At 42.3% G+C, this 22,781-nt stretch overlaps 1 protein-coding gene and 1 pseudogene across 2 annotated transcripts in view; one reads left to right on the forward strand and one right to left on the reverse strand.

The window, feature by feature from the left end:
- The window catches only part of LOC311304024 (interferon-induced very large GTPase 1-like), a 116,576-nt pseudogene that overhangs the window by 17,862 nt on the left and 75,933 nt on the right, over positions 1-22,781 (reverse strand). The window lies entirely within an intron of this gene.
- LOC311287108 (aggrecan core protein-like) lies at positions 741-22,115 on the forward strand. The gene is made up of 9 exons (XM_084403713.1): positions 741-911; positions 1,562-1,636; positions 5,211-5,426; positions 11,759-11,833; positions 11,933-12,010; positions 19,258-19,337; positions 20,809-20,943; positions 21,303-21,414; positions 21,524-22,115. Exons 1-9 carry the CDS (start codon positions 854-856, stop codon positions 21,583-21,585), a joined length of 891 nt encoding a protein of 296 aa, XP_084259839.1. The 5' UTR covers positions 741-853; the 3' UTR covers positions 21,586-22,115.

Raw genomic sequence — 22,781 nt, forward strand, 5'->3', positions numbered from 1 at the left:
TATCTGGCAAGAAAACATTGCTGCTGAAAATCTATTAATAACAAGCAACCACTTTTGATCACATTAGTCAATTTTTCTTTATGATGATGAGTGATGTATCACCTGACCATCTTTGTTAGCTAATAGTGACCTACCACATTCAGCAGAGTTTCTAGAATGTCAATAGTGTATTACTCATTTGTTGCTGTGTAGTTATTCATTAATGAAGGAACGGTATTCAAAAGTCTTACCATTCACAGTATATTCCAGTAGGCTACTTTCTCGAAAACAACAAATATTACCCAGAATTCATTGTTTTCCACGGTATCTACGGTTCATTGATCTCATTACTATCTTAATGGGAAATGGTATGTTACGGTCAGAATTTGGCCGTTTACAGCAAGGTTTTACAGTGTAAATATTTGTACATACCTGTATTTGCTGATGGCCGCAACAATCCTCCATTCATTCCAGGTGAACAAAGAGCATCTTATGAAGAGTGTGAGAAATGTATAAACCATGAACATAAAACATGCACACTGATGCAATTAAAGAAAAGATGAATAATATATATTCATTTATTCTGTATACATACCAAGAACACACATAAAAGACTGTAACACAATAATGGTATTATAACAGAAGTGGCTCAAGTACAAACTATACAAAAACAGTGTTTGCACAGGAAGAGCATGTGATGGATGATGCTGATAAACATACTCTCCTCCAGTGTATAAAAAGATGAACCAGGGCTCCACTCCACAACGCAATATCCAGACGTTGATATTGAACTACTGAACTGGTTTGTGTCACAAAAATAAAAACTTTGAAATAATTAATTCTGTATAATTCTGTTTCAGTATTCAGAGAAACAATGGTGGCCTGGACTGTCTACCTGTCTCTCTGTCTTCTCGTAGCTTTGAGAGCTTCAGGTAAGAGCATTATTCAACGTTTCACATCCGCTGCTGTTAGATAAATGAGATGTAGCCTAGAAGGCGGCAGGGAACGTCGTCATAGCCGAAAAGGTCAAAGCCATCAGGGGCTCAGTATCATAAAAAGAAAACAGGATGAGAAAAAGAAAGCGAAATATACAGGTATGTTACTAAGGGGTTAATTGTTCTACTACAAGCTGGTCGCTCCATCATCACGAGCAAAACATGACGGTGACTGCATATTAGCACCACGGGATGGATTTACCACACGTAATGCTCATTTCAGCAGCGGAATATTATAGCATAGTAAAGTAAAAAAAAAAAAAGCCTTATCAGAGATGGCTGTTTAGTGTAATTGACCAAGTGATAGTGTCATAACCATGACAAGTTTGACAACCAGCGTGGACCTGCCAAAAAAAAACAGTTTCAGCAGAATTTTTTTTTTTTTTTTTATGAGTTTTACATGAATTCAGTGCATATCAAGAAATAACTTATGCATACATAAATAAATGCTTTTCTTTCTGCTGTAATAGTGCAGTTGAAGTCACAGACAGACAGGCATTGTGATTTGGGTGTGTAGATTATGAGAATCTGTTTGTTTATGCTGGAGAGTTTTATATTAATGGTTCAAACATGTCAAATCATGACAGGTGCATTTTTGGAGATACACAAGACAGATGGTACTGTAGGAAGAGAAGCATCAGAGGCAAGCCCCAGTCCCAACTGTAAGTGTTTACTTCTTGTTTACAGCTTTAGCTATATAGAATAGTTTCAAAAGGGTTTAAAATGGTATCTGGCAATGCCATGTCTGATTGTACATGTAGATGAAGACGACACATCGTACTCAGAGGCAGACAGTGGATTGACACCACGGGATTCTGTCAAGACTAGGCCATCAGCAGGTGTGTGCATGTTTCACATATGAAATACTGCACAGCTGCTGGTAGCCCATGTACAAACTGGGGAACACATACATTCCTAAATTTTGAAAATAAACATAGGCCTACATGTTAGTAAACATAAAGTGGGTCAGTCTAGGACAACTCGAGGTATCGCACACGGGACGCACACTTTCTCAGTTTATGGCCAGCAATATTGTTATGTTTAACGACATTATGAAATTAAGATAATGCCTGTACTATGTTATGATTGTTCTGTACAATTAAATACAATCGTTGCTAAGTCTGCAGTCTGAACACTTTACCTCAGACCGTCCGTTAGCGTAATGAATATCACCTGAAAATCCGATAACATCAGCAATTTTCATTCAAGCAGCTGATTTCTGTGAATGAATGCAAAACTAAATGTATATTGCAGCACATGGTGAAGCCAGTATATACATTAACGGCGATTTGAGACAAATAAATGTGCATTTTACCCTCTGGGGACCAAGCTGTTTTTGGGGTCCTTGAGATGTTCTGACATGCCTTGACATTTGTGCTTTTTTCAGTTATTTATAAACATGTTAATGGCAAAGGTGTAAATTCACTCTATATAGCACAAACAGGGCTACCATAATATGCGAGCAACGTGTATGTAGATGTTTGTATTTTTAAGAGAATAATGTTTATGCGTGGTTATTGGAAAAAATTAAAATGAAAGTTGCTGAATTAAGACCACAAAACACATATTAAATATGTGTCCACAAGACTTTTGACTAATGGATGTTGTCCCTTTGAGTTCTAGCTTCAAAATTATGTGAAAGTAGTCTTGCTTTATCGTTCACAAAAAAAAAATACATTGATTTAAATGGTGTAAAACAGGTTTTGCTTGGAAAGCCAATATGCGACGGGGAGGAGTAGTTTACACCTTAAATTACAATGTCCCACCCACTCTGCATAATGAGCCATTCTTCATTCAGGTGTGACACTGACTGAGCCACAATGCAAGGAGAAAAGATATATTTAGAAGAAGACTTATATTGACCATTTAAGATTTTACTTACATCTCTCTTGTAAATATGTTTTGCTATTTTATTAAAAATGTTAAAATTGCAACAATAATTACAATTTCAACAATATTTCAAGTGTACTCTTTCTTTGTAAAAAAAAAAAAAAAAAAAGATTATAGGCCTACATTTTATCATATGTATTCATTAGTTTGAATATAACCAACATTGGAACATCTAACATCTTAGTCTATGAATTTATTTTTGACAAAAATAGTATTTTTTTTTTGCAGTTTAATACGTTGCTTATACAAATACATTTTATTTCAACATATTCCAGTCGATTTTTACTCATCTCAGTAGGCTATAGCAAAGCAGTTTATTCTTTCACACACAGACGCGCGATTCATATTTAGGCTAAACAGTCTTTACAAATATGTCCCCTTCATTCATCTCACAGAAAGGCGAGTCATATTATAGAAATGCGATTCATCTTTTTGCGGTTTACATAGGCCTACACTAACGTTATTCCACAACGTTATTCCACACGTGAGAAAAGAAAACAGCCTACCTCACTCCTCAGCGGAATCTGCTCCTCATTTCAGGAGATATTGCTCCTCATCAGCACTGTTCTGAGGAATCTTTTCTCCATAAGGTAGGCTATAATGTCTCACTCGCGAGGGACGCGCTTTGTTTACAGCTGATGTGGGCGTTTCACAGGTGTGAAATAGTTCTCAGAATTTGCGTTTGAATAGCATGCGCTCTCCGGGGAGTGGTCACATTACTGTGAATTAGCTCGTAATGAGCTCAACAGGAATCGCTCTCTTTTTATACAGATTACAGAAGCTGATAATATTTGTTTTTTATATAAATGACTTAATTTAAAAGATGCGATCTCAAGCTGTATGCCCGTGGGTCTGTTTGCCTGTTTGACTGAATTTTCGCGGAGTTATAGATCATTTTCGAACGTGTTTCAAATGGGAGTTTACTGACAGAGAGAAGGCAGAAATCGCATCATGTTCATTTTTCTTTATTTGTCAAAAAGCAAAACACTTTATTTTTATTGTGAGTATACAGAAAAAAAAATAGAAACTGAACAGGATCGATTGATGTATTACACAAAAATGAAAGATCAAAATTAACAGAGCATTTAGTGTTTATTTTCATTGCTAAAAAAAAAAAAACGAGCAAAACGCGCGGGCGCGTTTGTGGTCCCCAGAGGGTTAATGTAAAACTATGTAGATGGCGCTCTGTGGCGTGGCAGGATTTTGAACATGGTCCTGAGCCGTTGCTGGGCGCCACGGACAGACGCCGAAAGGCGCCGACGGTGTGTGTAGCGCTACGTAGGCTACACTCATAAAGAATAATGTGTTCGAATTTAAAAGACATGGCGCTGCGCGTCCGGTGTGCGACCCCTTTAAATTGACCATTTCAATTGAACGTATTTGTGCCTTCAGACAGTGATATTGCTGGGTGATGGCACCGCAGATGTGCAGTCATGTTGGAAGTGTTTCCGTTTGAGTAGGCTACACGTGTAAAACAATACTTGCACAGAGTTATTTTTATTGTTTACCGTTTTTTCTTCCTCGGCACTATACTCAACGGCAAAACTGAAATGTCCCTACACCAGCTTGGGCGGCTTGGGCCCGTAATCGCTGCTCGCAGCTATATTTATTCTTATTTTTCTGTCAACCTTTCGGGCACTTTTGGGGCCCTTAACATGCTCAAAAACTCTTGAAACTTTGCACACAAGTCAGAACCTGCGGCCATCAGGGCCGGGCTGAAGCTGGTACCTGGGCGTGGCAGGGGGGCTCGACAGCGCCCCCTTGAAAGGGGTCCGAAAACTTGGTCCATATCATACCATATATATACGCTTGCATGTAATAATATGAAACTCGGTACACATATAGATCTTATCGGGCTGAACAGCGTTCGTGCTCTAAGTTATTAGCTCCGCCCAACAGGAAGTCAGCTATTATGGGTTGTTTGGAAAACGCATCCTCTGGCATTTGAAATAGTCCTCCTAGAGAATTCATCCGATCACCACCAAACTTGGTGTGCATGAAGACAAGACATTGAGGATGATAAATTGCAGACGGATTTTTGATATCTTGAACGCTTTGGCCGTGGCGAGGAAACCAATTTATGGCGAATAAGGGATACAGGAAGTGTGTTATAACTTCAGCATACATTAACTGATCTTGGTGAAACTTCAGTAGTGTGTTCGTTGTAAGAGGCCGATCTCATGGATATAAATATTGTGAGTCGAATGAACCTCATTGGTTGTTCCGAAGTTGAATGAAAGTTTTGAAACAACATGAGGGTGACTTATTGATGACAGAATTTTTTTTTTTTTTGGAGAACTAACCCTCCAAGTAAATTCTATAATCTCTGGTACGTTTACCTTGAAGGTCGTCCCAAGACCCAGTGTGAGCAGCAGAGAGACGCAGCAGAGAGAGTTCATCTGATAGGAAACTTCATCCCTCAGTGTGATGAGGAGGGTCAGTACAGGCCTCAGCAGTGCTGCCCGTCCACAGGTTACTGCTGGTGTGTGGACAGTAAGGGGCAGGAGATACTGGGAACCCGAACTCCACCTGGAACCCCGCCAATAAACTGTGTCAAGCCTGGTAAGCATGTCTACCTGAACTTGAAGTTTTTTGTAGAAAATTGTCATAGTCCTCTCTCAATAGGTCACTTGTCCGATTTTAAATAACTATTTATAATGTTTTTTACTAATTAAGTGTCTTTGGATCTGATATAGAGAGGTAGCAAATGCTTTTTTGTTTTTTTTGGGGTCAGTTTTAAAGTTCTTAAAATAAGTCTCTTCTGCTCATGAAGGCTGCATTTATTTGATCAAAAATACAGTAAAAACTGTAATATTGTTAAATATTATTACAATTTTAAATAACTGTTTTATGTTATTAGGGCCCAAGCCCTGAAAGGGCGAAGGCCCTATTGTTTTCCTTAGGATTCTTTATTATTATTTTTCTTTCAAACTTTCGGGCACTTTTGGGGCCCTTAACGTGCTCGAAAACTCTTGAAACTTTGCACACGGGTCAGAACCTGCGGCCATCAGGGCCGTGCTGAAGCTGGTACCCGGGCGTGGCAACAGCGCCCCCTTGAACAGGGTCTGAAAACTTGGTCCATATATCAAACACGCTTGCATGAATTAATATGAAACTCGGTACACATATAGATCAACTTTCCCCCGATCAAGTTTTATGCCAGCTCAACAGGAAGTCGGCTATTATGGGTTGTTTGGAAAACGCATGCTGTGGAATTTGATGTACTCCTCCTACAGAATTCATCCAATCGCCTCCAATCTCGGTGTGTATGAAGTCAAGACATTGAGGATGTTAAATTGCGGACGGATTTGATATCTCGAACGGTTTGGCCGTGGCGAGGACATGAATTTTTGGCGAGAAAAGAGAAACACAAAGTGTTATAACTTCTGCATACATTAACTGATCTTGATGAAACTTCAGCAGTGTGTTCGTGGTAAATCAGATGGATGTAACTATTGTGAGTCAAAGTTATAGCGCCACCAACTGGCAGCAGGAAGTGTGTCACTTTCAAAATGTTTTTAGTTTAATTTTAAAATTAGCGCCTTTCGGGGGGCGGATTGCTTAAAATTATTTTACAAAAGCACGATGTTGTATTTCAGTGTTACTCATTGCGCGGCTCGCGAGCCTCATGCGGCTAAGCTTTAATTTGTGGCTCGCATGGCGGTAAATAATACGGTGATATGATAATGCATTCACTAGAGATATTTCATAAAAACATTAATAACAAGTAGGGCTTTAACATAACCCATTAAAAACTCAAAGTGTCAGCTCTATTACTATTGAAAGGACGACGTATGACGCGCTGAACGAGCTGTTCTCCTGATGAATAAAGCGTCATATAAACGAGTGTCCTGTCATTCTATAATTCTCCTTTCACTCAGCATCTGTGAAGTGAAGCAGGACAACGGCTCACCAGTCCTTGTTTCAGATTATCATACAGACGACTGGTTTTGGGCATTTTTACTGCGTGATAAATACAAACAGCACGGCACAACGGTTCATATGTTCATATTCCGATTTGAATCTATTGACTTATAAACACGCACATCAACCCGATCATGTATCACGTCACGATGTTTAGCGTTCATGTAAACTACAATACATTCAGATTCATCAATCGAAATGAATTCAGTCTGATTGAAACAAAAGTAGTGCATGTAAACATATCCATTCTCTGCGGAGTTGCCAGTTATGACAGTCTTCCAGCTCTTAACGCTGCATGTGCTCTTGGATGGTTAGATAGGCCTACAAGATGGGCTAATGTAGAAAAAAAAAAAACTTAAGGTTATTCTGGGATAAATATATTCTGGAAATCCTTTTTCATTAAAGGAAATCATCTTGTCTCAGTTACAAATGTGACTGATAAATCATAAATAATGGGGTTTTGTTTCACCCTTTTGTATTTATTGCATTGCATATTGTATGTTCAGGGGTGACAGATTGATAGGCAGACATGGTATTATGACTGGATGTAACTTTTTATACTTTGCGGTAAAATGGCTCTCCTACTGACTTTGTCCTATCAGTGCGGCTCTCATCAAAAAAATAGTGAAGACCACTGTTGTATTTTATTGCAATTGTACACAAATATAAGTTAACACTTTGCAGTTTGAATGATGTCCTGTATTAAAAAAATGACAGAGTATGTTTTTATGTGTCCACTGTTCAATCGTGCCCGCGCCACACACACACACACACACACACACACACACATTCCAGCATTGCAATTTTGACATCGCAGCCTGTTCATTATAGCCTTAATAAAATATAATAATAAAATAGTCAACCTAACATATACAAATTACACTGCTCTGTTTAAAAAGTCAGTAGTACAATTCGTACATTCACAGTAAGCACCGCTCCACTGTGATTTTTCCAAGATAATTTTTGCGCGTGTGAAGAGGATGATTTTTTCTGTCGATATTGGAACGTGAGTGAAGTACAAAGCCTATGATAAAGAATAGTTTAGCATCCAAATACATTGCAAATGTTGAAACATTTTGATTCTAATGAGAGAGTTACGTGAGCCCAACCCTGCTTACTTTTGTTTTAATTTTTATTTTATTTAGTTTCGGCTTGTTTATAGTTTTTTTTTATTATTATTCTTGTTCCGTTCTGAATATCATAAAATATTCCACAACAGATACTTTAAATTTAGAGTGTATCATAAAATCAGAATAATTATCTCGTTTTAGTGATTCCCTATTTTATTGTGATTAATTATTATTTTTTTTTTTTAATTTTTTTTCATTGATCTAATCAGGTCAGGCAAGTAAAATTCTCTGTGTATATATATATACAGTACCAGTCAAAAGTTTGGAAACATTACTATTTTTAATGTTTTTGAAAGAAGTCTCTTATGCTCATCAAGCCTGCAGTTAAAAAAAAAAACAAAAAAAAAAACAGTAATATTATGAAATATTATTACAATTTAAAATAATGGTTCTCTTTTTTAATATATTTTAAAATGTAATTTATTTTTGTGATGCAAAGCTGAATTTTCATCAGCAAGTACTCCAGTCTTTGGTGTCTTATGATCCTTCAGAAATCATTCTAATATGCTGATTTATGATCAATGTTGGAAACAGTTGTTATTTTTTTTATAACCTGAGATACTTTTTTCAGGATTATTTGATGAATAAAAAGTTAAAAAGAACTGTATTTATTTAGAATAGAAATCTTTTGTAACAATATACACTACCGTTCAAAAGTTTGGGAACAATAACTATTATTTTTTTTAAGAAATTAGTACTTTAATTCAACAAGGATGTGTTAAATTGATAAAAGGTGATGGTAACGATTTATATTGTTAGAAATGTTTTTATTTTGAATAAATGCTGTTTTTATGAATAAATGCTGTTAACGTTTTACTCATCAATGAATCCTGAAAAAAATATTCCAAAAAAATATATTAAACAGCACAACTGTTTCCATCATTGATAATAACTGAGTATCAAATCAGCATATTAGAATGATTTCTGAAGGATCATAAGACACCAAAGACTGGAGTACTTGCAGATGAAAATTCAGCTTTGCATCACAAAAATAAATTACATTTTAAAATATATTAAAAAAGAGAACCAATATTTTAAATTGTAATAATATTTCATAATATTACTGTTTTTTTTTTTTTGTTTTGTTTTTTTGTTTAACTGCAGGCTTGATAAGCATAAGAGACTTCTTTCAAAAACATTAAAAATAGTAATGTTTCCAAACTTTTGACTGGTACTGTATATATGAGGTGGTCGCCTAGAGCGCAAACAGCTGGAGATCCACCCCACCAAGAGATTTGTTTTATTTATATCTATTTTATTGTCATTATTATTATTATTATTATTATTATTATTTCATACTTTTGCTATTTCGAGGCATTATGATTACTTGCGAGTATCTGAGTGACAAGCAGGGCCTGAAATTAACACCCGACCACACGCCAAATGCGGGTGAATTCTGCAATTGGCGGGTAACACTGTCAATCTACCTGCCACATTGGCAGGTAGCCAATGAGAATCGACCCTTCGCGGGGAGTTTGATTGACGGCATAATCCGCCTTTTTTTTTTGTCCGACAAAGCAGTCAGGAGAGTTCAACGTTGGATGATTTGAACTTGAAAAAACGGAGTGTACTGAGTAGACCTACTGACATCTTTCCGCAGTTAAAACTTCATTCCTTCTTATGTTCATTCATGTTTATTTGATGCTATAAATTAACTAGAAGGAAGAGATGATCGGTTCACGAGCAGCTTTAACTGAGGCACCACAGTGATCTGTCAAGACACATTACAGAGCCACAAAACGGTATTGTCTAAATTTCTTTAAAAATGACCAAATTTTAACGTTGATACTTTGTTTAAAATCAAAAGTAACCTGTCTGTCAGCGTGTTGTCAGTGTCTCTGCTGCGCGATGTGTTTTTCATTGCGTGAGAGATCATGGTTTGGCGTGAGCGCGGTGTAGCTTGTCGGACATAGCAACTGTAACTAAAGCGGCTGGGTCTTTGCGTTTTTTTTTTTTTTTTTTTTGTTCTTTGACATTTAAACAAAGTCAGCCATAACGCACCAAACGCGAATATGCGTCTAAATTGGCTATTCGCGTCCGGTGTGAACGCACCATAACGGTTCCTGAACGCTGTAACTAACAGCTGCCCAGCGATCAACACAGCCGCGTGTGATTTGTTTACGAGCTGCACTAGGTCTATATCTGTATTCTAGGAGTTATTATTACTTGTATGGATCTCGTTAATAACTTGACAGCACTTAAATGTGTATTCTTACAAGTTAAAGAACAAATGTTTGTGCAGTTCCTTTTTTTTCACCTTTTATGAGACAAAAAACAAAAAAAAACCTGGCTGGTAAAAAGTCACTGTGGTGGATGGATTTTTAAATCCACCTGCCACAGTGGCTGGTGGTCAAAAAAGTTAACTTCAGGCCCTGGTGACAAGTCTCCCTGGTGATAGTGGCCGCTGCTGTTAGAGAAATGAGATGTAGCCTAGAAGGCGGCAGGGAACGTCGTCATAGCCGAAAAGGTCAAAGCCATCAGGGGCTCAGTATCATAAAAAGAAAACAGGATGAGAAAAAGAAAGCGAAATATACAGGTATGTTACTAAGTGGTTATTTTTTCTACTACAAACTGGTCGCTCCTAGCCTGACGTCGTCATACTCAGATTCTAGTCAGAATGTGAGTCTGATACTGGTCCATTGAGCTTTGATTATGGGGCGTGTTTCAACCGAACCAGGAAAGAAAATGCCTCTGCACTCAATTGGATAGAACTACAACCAATCAGAGCAACGGAGTAAGTGACGTATGTTTTTCATTCATGTCTCCAATCGACAAATGCCTTGATCGCGGTCGATATCTTCTATAACAGACGCGATGGCGGAATCTACACATGATGTTTCATAAACAAAGTTCGGGAGGAGCACGTTCAAATAATCAATCCAATCAACTTGTCATCAAACAATTACCATGTCTACCCTATCAGCATGAGAGAAAGCATATATTATTTTAACTCTGTCAACTCACCTAACATTCCTTGACAGTTTTCAGCATCCCTCCACTCACTCTCGGCTTGTTCTTCCACAGCCTGGAATACCGGGGGGAGTAGCCTAGGGTTCGGGCCGAATACCGAGCCCGAAGCCTCTCCTCAGACAGCACGCCAAATATGCATTTATTCTATCTGACTTATTTGTAAGTGTGAACTCGTGAAATCTCAATTCTCCAGCGGCAGTCATTTGAATTCAACCCAAGCGCTCGTTGATCAGGTGGATGATTACGTTACCGTTGCTCATCTGTCCATCATCGTATAAAGCCCGCCCCTGACAATTTGATTGGTCCAAACAATTTTTGTTCGGGCATAATAGCTCCTCAACGGATCGAGTCCAGACCGAACTTCCCGACCTAAAATTTTTTGTGGGCGGGGCTAAGTTCGGCTGGCATCCAGGCTAGGTCGCTCCATCATCACGAATAAAACATGACGGCGACTGCATATTAGCACCACGGGACGGATTTACCACACGTAATGCTCATTTCAGCAGTGGAATATCATAGCATTATAGCATAGTAAAGTAAAAAAATAAATTAAAAAAAAACCTTATCAGAGATGGCTGTTTAGTGTAATTGACCAAGTGATAGTGTCATAACCATGACAAGTTTGACAACCAGCGTGGACCTGCCAAAAAACAGTTTCAACATAATTTTTTTATGAGTTTTACATGAATTCAGTGCATATCAAGAAATAACTTATGCATACATAAATCAATTTTTGTCTTTCTGCTGTAATAGTGCAGTTGAAGTCACAGACAGACAGGCATTGTGATTTGGGTGTGTAGATTATGAGAATCTGTTTGTTTATGCTGGAGAGTTTTATATTAATGGTTCAAACATGTCAAATCATGACAGGTGCATTTCTGGAGAAACACATGACAGATGTGGAAGAAGGAAGAGAAGCATCAGAGGCAAGCCCCAATCCCCACTGTAAGTGTTTACTTCTTGTTTACAGCTTAAGCTATATAGAATAGTTTCAAAAGGGTTTATAATGGTATCTGGCAATGCCATGTCTGATTGTACATGTAGATGAAGACGACACATCGAACTCAGAGGCAGACAGTGGATTGAGACCACGGGATTCTGTCAAGACTACGCCATCAGCAGGTGTGTGCATGTTTCTCATATGAAATACTGCTGTAATAGTTACTCTCATACACTGGATAGGGTACTAAATAATTATAGAACACAAGTGAGTGGTGTATTGCTATTGATCAGTGTATCAATATCAATATTGTTATGTTAAAGTAATTTAGTTTTTTTGCATTTCAATTATTTGCCTGTTTTTTCTGGTGAAGTTTAATACACAGTATATTTTTACATGTTTTAATTTGGGCAATTTTGCAATAATTATTAAATGTTTTCCTTAATGTTATGTTTAGTTCTTTTATGGATGGTGCAAAACGTTGCTATGGTGTTGGGAGGGTGGAGCCATAGGTTAACAAAAACAAAAAATACTTTGATTAGTGCAAAATCTTAAATGTCTTTTCACATGATGTTTCTTTGTTAAAATATTGTTTTAATCCTTTATTTAAGGTACACTATGTAGCTTTTTTGTTCAAAATAAACACAATTGTAAGTAATGAGTCAAATACATTATCAATCCTTCTTACAAAACATGATTCACTGGTTCACTATGGTAAGCCTGTTCCCTTTCGTTGTCACTCCGAGTTACGTCGGATGACGACGAATGGGGTTTCGCTTAGAAATCCTATCATCTTCGAGTATTAAAACACGAGCCAATGGCAAGGAAATGCCATGGGTCTGCGGAATTTGCATAGCGTAACTCCGCCCCACCCTGGGGGTATAAAGGAAGTCGCGAGCAACATGCAGATATGTTTTCGCTTCGGAGCCAAGTTCAGTACTTCACTCCACAAGCCTTTTGAGTGTCATCTCAAATCTCTTCGAGACGAGCGGCTCTTCAGTGTGTTGGTGTGACGGCGCTTCCAGCGAGATCGCATTTCCTGCTGCTGGTTTGTGCAGTAATCTGCCGACAGTGAGTGTGTTTCTCCCTGGGTGCTTCAGCACTCTGCTGAGCTTTTCCACTCTCTAAAAAGAGCTGCACGCGGCACGTCTTTTTCAAGACGGTTCGCCCGTGTATTTTCTGGATGTGTGTGCGTCAGTCATCTGCCTAACGGTCGCGAGCGCTGTTTTGCGTGTTGGGCTTTATCACGCTTGGCAGCGCTCGTTGATGAGTCATGTTTTCATTGCGGGAACATGACCATCGCGATGTTTATAGATCAAGACTCAATGATCTCCATGTGAGTAGAGTCCCCTCTGCCACACCCCAATTTATCTCTTCCTCGAGAAGGGATACTTTGGCTGGTGGCCAGGGTGATCTGAGGGTTTGGTGTGGCACAACAACCGACGATTCAATTCCTCGGGCCACACCCCCCTCCACATCGCAGACCATGCACTCACAGCATCACAAGGCGGGCTTGATTCCTCTGGAAATGAAGTTTCGACTGCGTTGCCTCCCACGGGAGTGCCATCGTTGCCGGGACCGATCCAGAGCTGTCAGTCATGCTTTCCCGGGCAGCTGAAAGCATCGGCTGGAGTGGCCCCGCCCTCCCCCCGAGCGCTGTAAGCTTCTCCCGGACGTGCATCAGGACGCCTGCGCTGCGCGAGACTCCACGTGACTTTCGCGGCCCGCGGGTGTCCTCCGCCTTCGCTGCTTTCGATCGCACGGCGATCATGGTCTGTATGTTCCCTGTCACTACAGTGGCACGGTCATGCAGTGCTGTGTGTCGCCTGCGCCTTCGATGCAGTGCTGTCCCGGGAGTTCTGTCGAACCGGCCGCAGTGGAACGCTAGTCCTTCCCTGGCCAACCCTGGCAGAACGCGGAAATTCTAACCACGCCCCTACGCTGGGACGCTATGCCTCCCATGCCCGGCCTGGTTGTTCCGCCACGCACACTACTGACCTCGCTCTCGGGCGACATCGGTACCTGCGTGATCCTGGGTCAGGTGATGTCCACTATGTGGTCCAGACATGGGCTTAGCCAGGTTGATGTGGCAGGGTCTGAGAATTCATTTTCTCAGCTCCCCCATGTCCCAGGCTGAGCTCTTTGGCGGTGTGGCTTCGACCACCTGAAGCAGACTCGGGTCCGGCACCGATGGTCATCCATCCGTGCGGCCTCCTCAGTCTGCTTCCCGCCAAGCCCCCCTCCATGCGGCTGCTCCCCTCTGGCCTGCAAACGGACCTGAGCAGGAGGAAGCCGCAGGAGGGCGGCGCTGCCCGTCTCCGCCCCTTAGACTGCCACACCAGCCTAAGCAGCACCTTGAGGCGGGCAGCCTGGTCGGCGGGGTGGTTGAGGACTGCGCCCAACAGTCTTCGATCAATCCACAAGCAGACTGAGGCTTCTGCACTGACGGTCATCCGTCGGTGTGGTCTGCTTAGTCTGCTTCCCACCGACGCCGCCTCCTTGCGGCTCCTCCCCTCGAGCCTTCACTGGCCTGAGCACAAGGGGGTCGCTGGAGGCTGGCACCGCCTGTCTCTGCCCCTTAGCCGGCTAACACCTGGCTGAGCAGCACAAACCTGAGACAGGCAGCTTGGAGTTAGGGCTCAGTTCTTCAGGAGCTGGTAGCAGGACCACTCCTTCCCCCGCTTGAGGGCTGGGTGAAGATCTCTACAAAAGAACTAATGCTCTTTCTCTGAGCCCCAAGAGGCTGTGGATGACAGCACGCGCCGCCCACGGGCCACGCTCCTCTCATCCACCTCTGTCGCCAGACCCCTGCCAGAGCACGCCCCCGTGGGACGCTGGTCCTCCCCTGGCCTCCTCTGGCAGGACGCGGTTTATGGCCGTGCCCCCGCACCGGGCCGCTATGCCACCCACGCCTGGGCCGGTCATTCCGCCTCGCTGCACCCCCGACAGTACGTCTGTGGTTCGAATAATCCCGCTGGCGCAGTTTCTGGAGGCCTGGCTAGAGCTTTCCGGACTGTCCCGCCGGGTCGGAGAACCATCAGGCTCGGCAACGTGATTCAGTTCGCGTGGTCTCCTCCCCGCCTCAGGGGAATCCGCTCACTATGGCCGGTGGCAATGCCCCTGTCATGAGAGCGGAGGTCGCTACCCTACTGGCGAAGGGTGCGATCGAGTCCCTCCAGCCGAAATGAAGTCTGGGTTTTACAGCCCCTACTTTATTGTACCGAAGAATCCGGTGGGTTACGACCAATCCTGGACCTGCGCGTCTTGAACCGCTCCCTTCAAAAAAGAGGACGCCATTCAAGATGCTCACGGCCAAACGCATTTTCGAATGCGTGCGGCCGCAGGATTGGTTTGCAGCGATCGACCTGAAGGACGCCTACCCCCATGTCTCCATTTTTCCTCGACACAGACCGTTTCTACGGTTTGCTTTCGAGGGACAGGCATACAGTACGCGGTTCTCCCTTTCGGGTTAGCCCTGTCTCCTCGCGTCTTCACGAAGGTTGTCGAGGCAGCCCTTGTTCCCCTACGTGAACACGGGGTTCGCATCCTGAACTATCTCGACGACTGGCTGATCCTAGCTCACTCTCGAGACCAGGTTTGCGAACACAGGGACCTTGTGCTCCGGCACCTAGCTCGTCTGGGCCTTCGGGTCAACTGGGAGAAGAGCAAACTCTGCCCCGTGCAGAGGATCTCTTTTCTCGGTATGGAGATCGACTCGGTCGCCATGTGCGCGCAGCTTACGAGCGAGCGCGCGTAGTCACTGCTGACTTGTCTTCGCCAATTCAAGGGCAAGAATGCGGTTCCACTGAAACTATTTCAGAGGCTCCTGGGGCATATGGCATCCGCAGCCGCAGTAACGCCGCTCGGATTGCTTCATATGAGACCGCTTCAGCTTTGGCTTCACGATCGAGTCCCGAGGTGGGCATGGCAACACGGCACGCTCCGAGTCCCAGTGACTCCGACCTGCCGTCAGACCTTCACCCCGTGGTCGAACCTCAATTTTCTACGGGCTAGAGTGCCCTTAGAACGAGCTTCCAGGCATGTTGTTGTCTCCACAGATGCCTCCACCACGGGCTGGGGTGCCATGTGCAATGGACATGCTGCTGCAGGTTCCTGGACAGGTCCTCAGCGCCTTTTGCATGTCAATTGCCTCGAGTTGCTGGCCGTACGCCTTGCCCTGCACCGCTTCCGAGCGTTGCTCAAGGGTCAACACGTACTAGTCCGATCAGACAATACCGCCACAGTAGCGTACATCAACCATCAAGGTGGTCTACGCTCCCGCCGTATGTCGCAACTCGCCCGCCACCTCCTTATATGGAGTCAGAAGCATCTGAGGTCGCTTCGAGCCATTTATATCCCGGGACACCTGAACCAGGCGGCCGACGAGCTGTCTCGAGTTCGGCCTCTCGCTGGAGAATGGCGACTCCATCCCCAGTCGGTCCAGCTGATTTGGGATCAGTTCGGAGACGCACAGGTAGATCTGTTTGCCTCCCACGACTCGTCCCACTGCGACCTGTTTTATTCCCTGTCCGAGGGCACGCTCGGCACGGATGCACTGGCGCACAGCTGGCCGCGGGGCCTACGCAAGTATGCGTTTCCCCCAGTGAGCCTCCTTGCGCAGACTTTGCGCAAGATCAGGGAGGACGAGGAGCAGGTAATATTGGTTGCCCCGTATTGGCACAACCGCACCTGGTTCCCAGAACTAGTTCTCCTCGCGACAGCACCTCCCTGGCCAATTCCTCTGAGGAAGGACCTGCTTTCTAAGGGACGGGGCACCCTTTGGCACCCTCGTCCCGATCTTTGGAACCTCCACGTGTGGCTCCTGGACGGGAGGAGGTAGGTTTGAGTACCCTACCACCAGCGGTGGTGGCTACCATCACTTCCGCTAGAGCATCGTCCACGAGACATGCCTATGCGTTGAAGTGGAACCTCTTCGTCAACTGGTGTTCTTCTAAACAGCAAGAACCCACGAAATGCCCGATCAGTGTCGTGCTTTCCTTCCTGCAAGAAGGGTTGGAGCGAAGGCTGTCTCCCTCCACCCTGAAAGTGTATGTTGCCGCTATTGCCGCACATCACGATGCAGTTGAAGGTAAGTCTCTGGGGAAGCACGACCTGATCATCAGGTTCCTGAGAGGAGCGAGGAGACTAAATCCTCCTCGCTCTCCTCTCGTTCCCTCTTGGGACCTCTCAGTGGTTCTAACTGCCCTGCAGAGTGCTCCCTTTGAGCCTCTGCAATCAGTGGAGCTTAAGTTCCTGTCTATGAAGACAGCGCTCCTGGTTGCATTGGCCTCCATCAAGAGGGTAGGGGACCTGCAGGCATTCTCGGTTGACGAAGCGTGCCTGGAATTCGGGCCGGCTATCTCTCACGTGATCCTGAGACCCCGGCCTGGATATGTGCCCAAGGTTCCCACCACACCCTTTCGAGACCAGGTGGTGAACCTGCAAGCGCTGCCCTTGGAGGAGGCAGACCCAGCCTTGGCACTGCTCTGTCCAGTACGCGCCCTCCGTGCTTACGTAGACAGAACGCAGTGTTTCAGGACCTCAGACCAGCTCTTTGTCTGTCATGGTGGGAAGCTGAAGGGAAAGGCTCTCTCGAAGCAAAGGTTGTCTCACTGGATAGTGGACGCCATTGCTTTGGCTTACCAGCAGCAAGGTCGACCGTGCCCCCTTGGTGTGACGGCCCACTCCACCCGGAGTGTGGCATCCTCTTGGGTTCTAGCGCATGGCGCCTCGCTAACAGACATCTGCAGAGCTGCAGGCTGGGCGACACCTAATACTTTCGCGAGATTCTACAATCTCCGAGTTGAGCCAGTTTCTTCTCATGTACTCGCTTCAACTAGCCGGTGCTAGATTCTGCTCAGGTGTCTTCGCTTGCTCGCCATTCCTCTCCACGGACGGGATACGTGCGATATTTCCTCAGGTGAGCCTCATAAGCCCTGAGTCTCCTCCAGCACTGTTGACGTCAACGCCAGAGTTATGCCACCGGCAGCTTTCGCGCTTGGCTAGGTGCCTCCATGTGCATGGTTCCCCCTCCGGGCGACCCCCACATGTGTATTCCACTGTAAGCCTCTCTGAGCATGTGTCTTTCCCTTGGCAAGCCACCTTGCCACCCCTGGGGTTGAAATATTCCACCTGCGGCTGGACACCCCAGTGACTCCGTATGCAGCCCTTCGGGGTCATATGTGTTTTCCAAGTCCCCCCCTTCGGGTTGGGCATGATTGCATATTTCCACTGAGATATGCTTCCCAGTGTACCTTGGTATTCCTGTGTTAAGTAGGAGTCCTTCGTCCGTGCCAGTCTCACGACAGGGAGCTCAGACTTACGCAGGGCACTGGAAGACAGTCGAGAGGTGGCGTGATTATACGGGAACCCCATTCGTCGTCATCCGACGTAACTCGGAGTGACAACGAAAGGGAACGTCTCGGTTACGTATGTAACCCTCGTTCCCTGAGTAGGGAACGGAGACGTTACGTCTCCCTGCCACTTCCGCTGTACCGCTGGAACGCCTGAGTTCAGTCTCGGCTCCTCAGCGAAGACATATCTGCATGTTGCTCGCGACTTCCTTTATACCCCCAGGGTGGGGCGGAGTTACGCTATGCAAATTCCGCAGACCCATGGCATTTCCTTGCCATTGGCTCGTGTTTTAATACTCGAAGATGATAGGATTTCTAAGCGAAACCCCATTCGTCGTCATCCGACGTAACGTCTCCGTTCCCTACTCAGGGAACGAGGGTTACATACGTAACCGAGACGTTATAAGTGTTTATATTTTAGACCTGTCGGACCAGTTTTCATGGGAAATTGCGTATACATCACTCGCCCGTGCGTGTCTCGCTATATACGTAAATAGAGAAAAGTTGCTCCAGCTACTTTGCCATGCGTCTGGTGTGTGAGTGGCAGGGGTTAGCTTTCACATGAGCAAGAAAGGAAGAAATTGAGCTGCTAAATCTCCAACCTCTTGAGATTCACCCTGTAGACTTTTTTTTTTTTTTTTTTACACACCTACGGGTGTCTTTACACCTGTTTTAAACAAACACCGAACAGACGAGAGTCTGCTGGAGAAAATAGAACGAGACAGAGCTCATAATAAAACAAGAATCAACATCAGCTTGGCTTTAGGAGATGGAGAGAACTGAGGGATTTGAAAAGTTGTAAAAGCGAAGTGGAGATGATGGTGTTTTTATTACTCAACTTTTGAGTAAGGTGTTTTATTGAACAGACAGACTGTCATATGTATCTCTCTAACAGAGTTCACTGTAAAGCATCTATTGTGAAGCGTCGCCAATACAATGTTGCATGCCTTTTTGTTTTTTAACCGGTAAAGGGACAAAAGTTACATACTGTACCTCAAAATTATTAATTTAATTACATGAAAGGTCATTAATGGTAAAAAAAAGTTTAAAAAAAATAACACACTTCCCTTTAACAGCCTGTATGGACGGGTGGTCTGCCTTTGGATGCAGATGCTTCAAGTTTTTCTATAATCCTCAAACATGGAGTGATGCAGAGGTATGATACATTCATCTTCTAATATGACATAAAAATCATATACGTTTATTTTTGGTTAAATACAACTTAAGCTCTGTAAACATCTGTGACACCTGTTAATTATTGCAGGAAAATAATTTCAACTTGTTCCTCAGTTTAAAAACAAAAAATATGTCCACAGTTAAGACATTACAATGGAGCTCTAGGATGTAAACATATATCACTGTGATAATAAAACATCACAATGGTATGAAAATAAAGACACAACACATTTCATGTTATCATGAGAGGATAACTGAAACACTTTATATATGTGTTATATCTAATAGGGCTGCACGATTATGACAAAAATCATAATTGCCGATTATTCCCTTGAAATTGTAATTGCGATTATTAATTACGATTATCACAATTTACATTGAATATATATATATAGGCATATTATTATACATGTTTACTTAAAAATTGTGAACACACACACAAGTACTGTCCCCCTTTACTTAACATAGACATAAATTGTTAGAATATGACTAATAGTAAAGACTACTAATAAATAAACATTAGGCCTAAGCTAAAGTTATTAAATAGCAGTCCCAAACTAGCTTTTGTTAATACAATGTTGGTATGAGCCGCCACAGTCATTTAAAAATATAAAAAAATAACACAAACTGAAAATAAAGTGGCATTTTGGGGTTAATATTGAAACGACAGTTACCATGGTGAATACACAATACTAACAAGAACTGTTAATGAAACATGGAAACTGCTCCTGGTGAATAGAATGAAAATCATCCCTGCATGCAAATCCTTCTCAGCTAACACACGACGTACCAGTAACGTGATTTATTGGTATTTTACTTTTATTTCATGACTTACTAATTTACAACGTAACAACGTTGCATGCTCGTAGTTTCCTTTGCACTTTATATACAGTGAAGCGATACACGGCGCGCGCCTCCGCATTTGCGCGTGTAATTGAAGAGTGTGCGCTATGAGTACCGGCTGACAGGACAGGAACGTCCGTTTTTCTGAGGTGAAATACTTTTTATTTCAGCGTACACATACGTCACTGCCTGGTAGTTCCTATTGTGCTGGGTTTTCTGAATAGAAGTAGTTGTGATTCGCCTCTCATAACATAACATGCTCTAAACACGCGCACGCAGAGTGGATTTTTTTTTTTTTTTGTAATCGCGGCTTTGAACGATTACGTAATCGTGGCATCCGTAATCGTAATCGCGATTAGAAATTCGATTAATTGTGCAGCCCTAATATCTAATCTACATCTACAGTATAACCAGAACCTTTTCTAGAAAAGTAGTCCCACCTCTAATGGCAGATTTTAGACTTAGCCAAAACAAAAAATAAACAGCACGAGTAAAAATTATTTTGATGGTAACTGAAGGCATGTCACAGATTTTGGAATATTAATTTAAAATAATATATATATTTTTTATATAAATAGTGGTGTTTGTTCATGTCTCCACCTCTACAGAAATTCTGTTTGCAGTTTGATGGGAACCTTGCTTCTGTGCACAGCCATGAGGAGTACGCTTTTATACAGAACCTGATTAGATCCGAAACTCAGGCCTCAACTCCTGCCTGGATCGGAGGCCATGATGCTGTTCATGTATGCAATTCTTTTTTTTTACCTTGTTTTTTGTGCTACTGGGCATTTACAGTTACATTAAAACATTTTTTCAAAATGCGATTTTATTAATTTTTTTGTCCTTATAATACTGTAGTTAGTTTAGGGCATTGGCAACCATGAGATTTGCACCACCACATAAGCCCTGTCTTAAATATTCTTCACATGTTCTTCACTGACACCCTGTTTGTGAAATAATTTCTGTTTAGATTTCTGACATTTTTAAAGTGGAGACGGGGTTAGGGTTCATGAGGAATCATCTTTTAGACGAATAAAGATAAAATGAAGCTATATAAGCTGTGGACATAAACACAATGTCTTTATTTCTCTTCTGTTCACAGGAGGGAGTTTGGCTCTGGAGTGATGGAACCAAAATGAACTTTCAAATATGGGCGCCTGGAGAGCCCAATAACTATGCTGGAAAAGAGCATTGCATTGAGATGAACTATGGCAGTAAGTAACTGCTGTTATTGCTCATAAACTATCTAAATAGACAAAATAATAATTTTTTTTTTTCATAATACACAAATGATAAAATCTAATATTTTGTTCTATCTTGCAGGAGATGGCAACTGGAATGATGACAAATGTTATAGAAATACGCCGTTTGTGTGTGTGAACTGAACCAGCATGTGAAAAATCAATAGAAGAAACAAGCTACTTTAACTCATTTACTTTCCTTTAGAAATGTTCAATGGAGGTAATAAATGAGTTTTAAAGAAGGTTAATTGTGTTTCTTTGATTGTGTTTTGTGAATGATAAGTTAATGACTTGGTGACGCCTGTTAAACACCATTTTATAATTTGTGTATCACTACACAGTCTCTCTTTTCTCACTAACATAATTAGTCAGAAGAAGTAATTTGGCATCCTAAAATGGCACCAACAGTAAAAACAACAACAAAAACACACACGGAGATTGCTAGAATAAATCCCAATAAATAAATAAATGAATAAACAAGTAAAATTATAATGTGAAAAAGTTAGTCACTGTGGAAGAAATTTATGTTATATATGTTTGCATTTAATTATACTTATAGAATCTTAGAAATATGATGGTAATTAGATTAATGTGTTGATACATACCCTTATGAATATGTATTGTGTATGGCCTTGTATATGACCTGACAAAAGTTAATGTGTGACTAAGTGTATGATCGAGATCGAGAGTCTCCATTCAAGGGTATAATGATTAATATGAGACAAATCTAAACAGTGTGTTAGTTATGGCTGAGAGATATCTTAATTTATCCTCGGGAAAACAACCTTGGGGGAGGAACAACTATAAAGAAGGAAAGATGCCCCACTCGTGGTCACACTCTGCAGGCTCTTTGTAATGACTGTATGGCTGACTGTTGACCTTTCCTTGCAAGAAAATAAATAACCTTAAAGACAATTGATACATGTTTGTCTCTTATTCGGTAATATAAATTTGTTTGCCACCCCATCACACTCACCCAATATATTAAAGCCACTCTTATGTTGTGTCTCACTACCAGGTTATTATCCTGTACCTTTAATAAATGTCAAGTATTTACTCCACTTTCTCCAAAACCAAGTAGTCTATGACATTTTTTCATATGCATCAACTTTCTGTAACCCATGAAGGACGGCGATCATGGCAAATCCACAGACTAACTCGTGAAAGCTCAGTAAATGCAGTATTTGAAAAAGACAAGAGGCATGACGTGATTGGCTGCCAAAAACACCCGTTAATCTTTAAGGTTTTATAAATTTAGATTTTATTTATTTATTTATTTATTTATATGTATTGGTTTATTTATTTTAAAGTTTTTATGGGATACCAAATAAAATATACCT

This window comes from Rutilus rutilus (assembly GCF_951802725.1).
Source record: "Rutilus rutilus genome assembly, chromosome: 1".
In the NCBI taxonomy this organism is placed as follows: Eukaryota; Metazoa; Chordata; class Actinopteri; order Cypriniformes; family Leuciscidae; genus Rutilus; species Rutilus rutilus.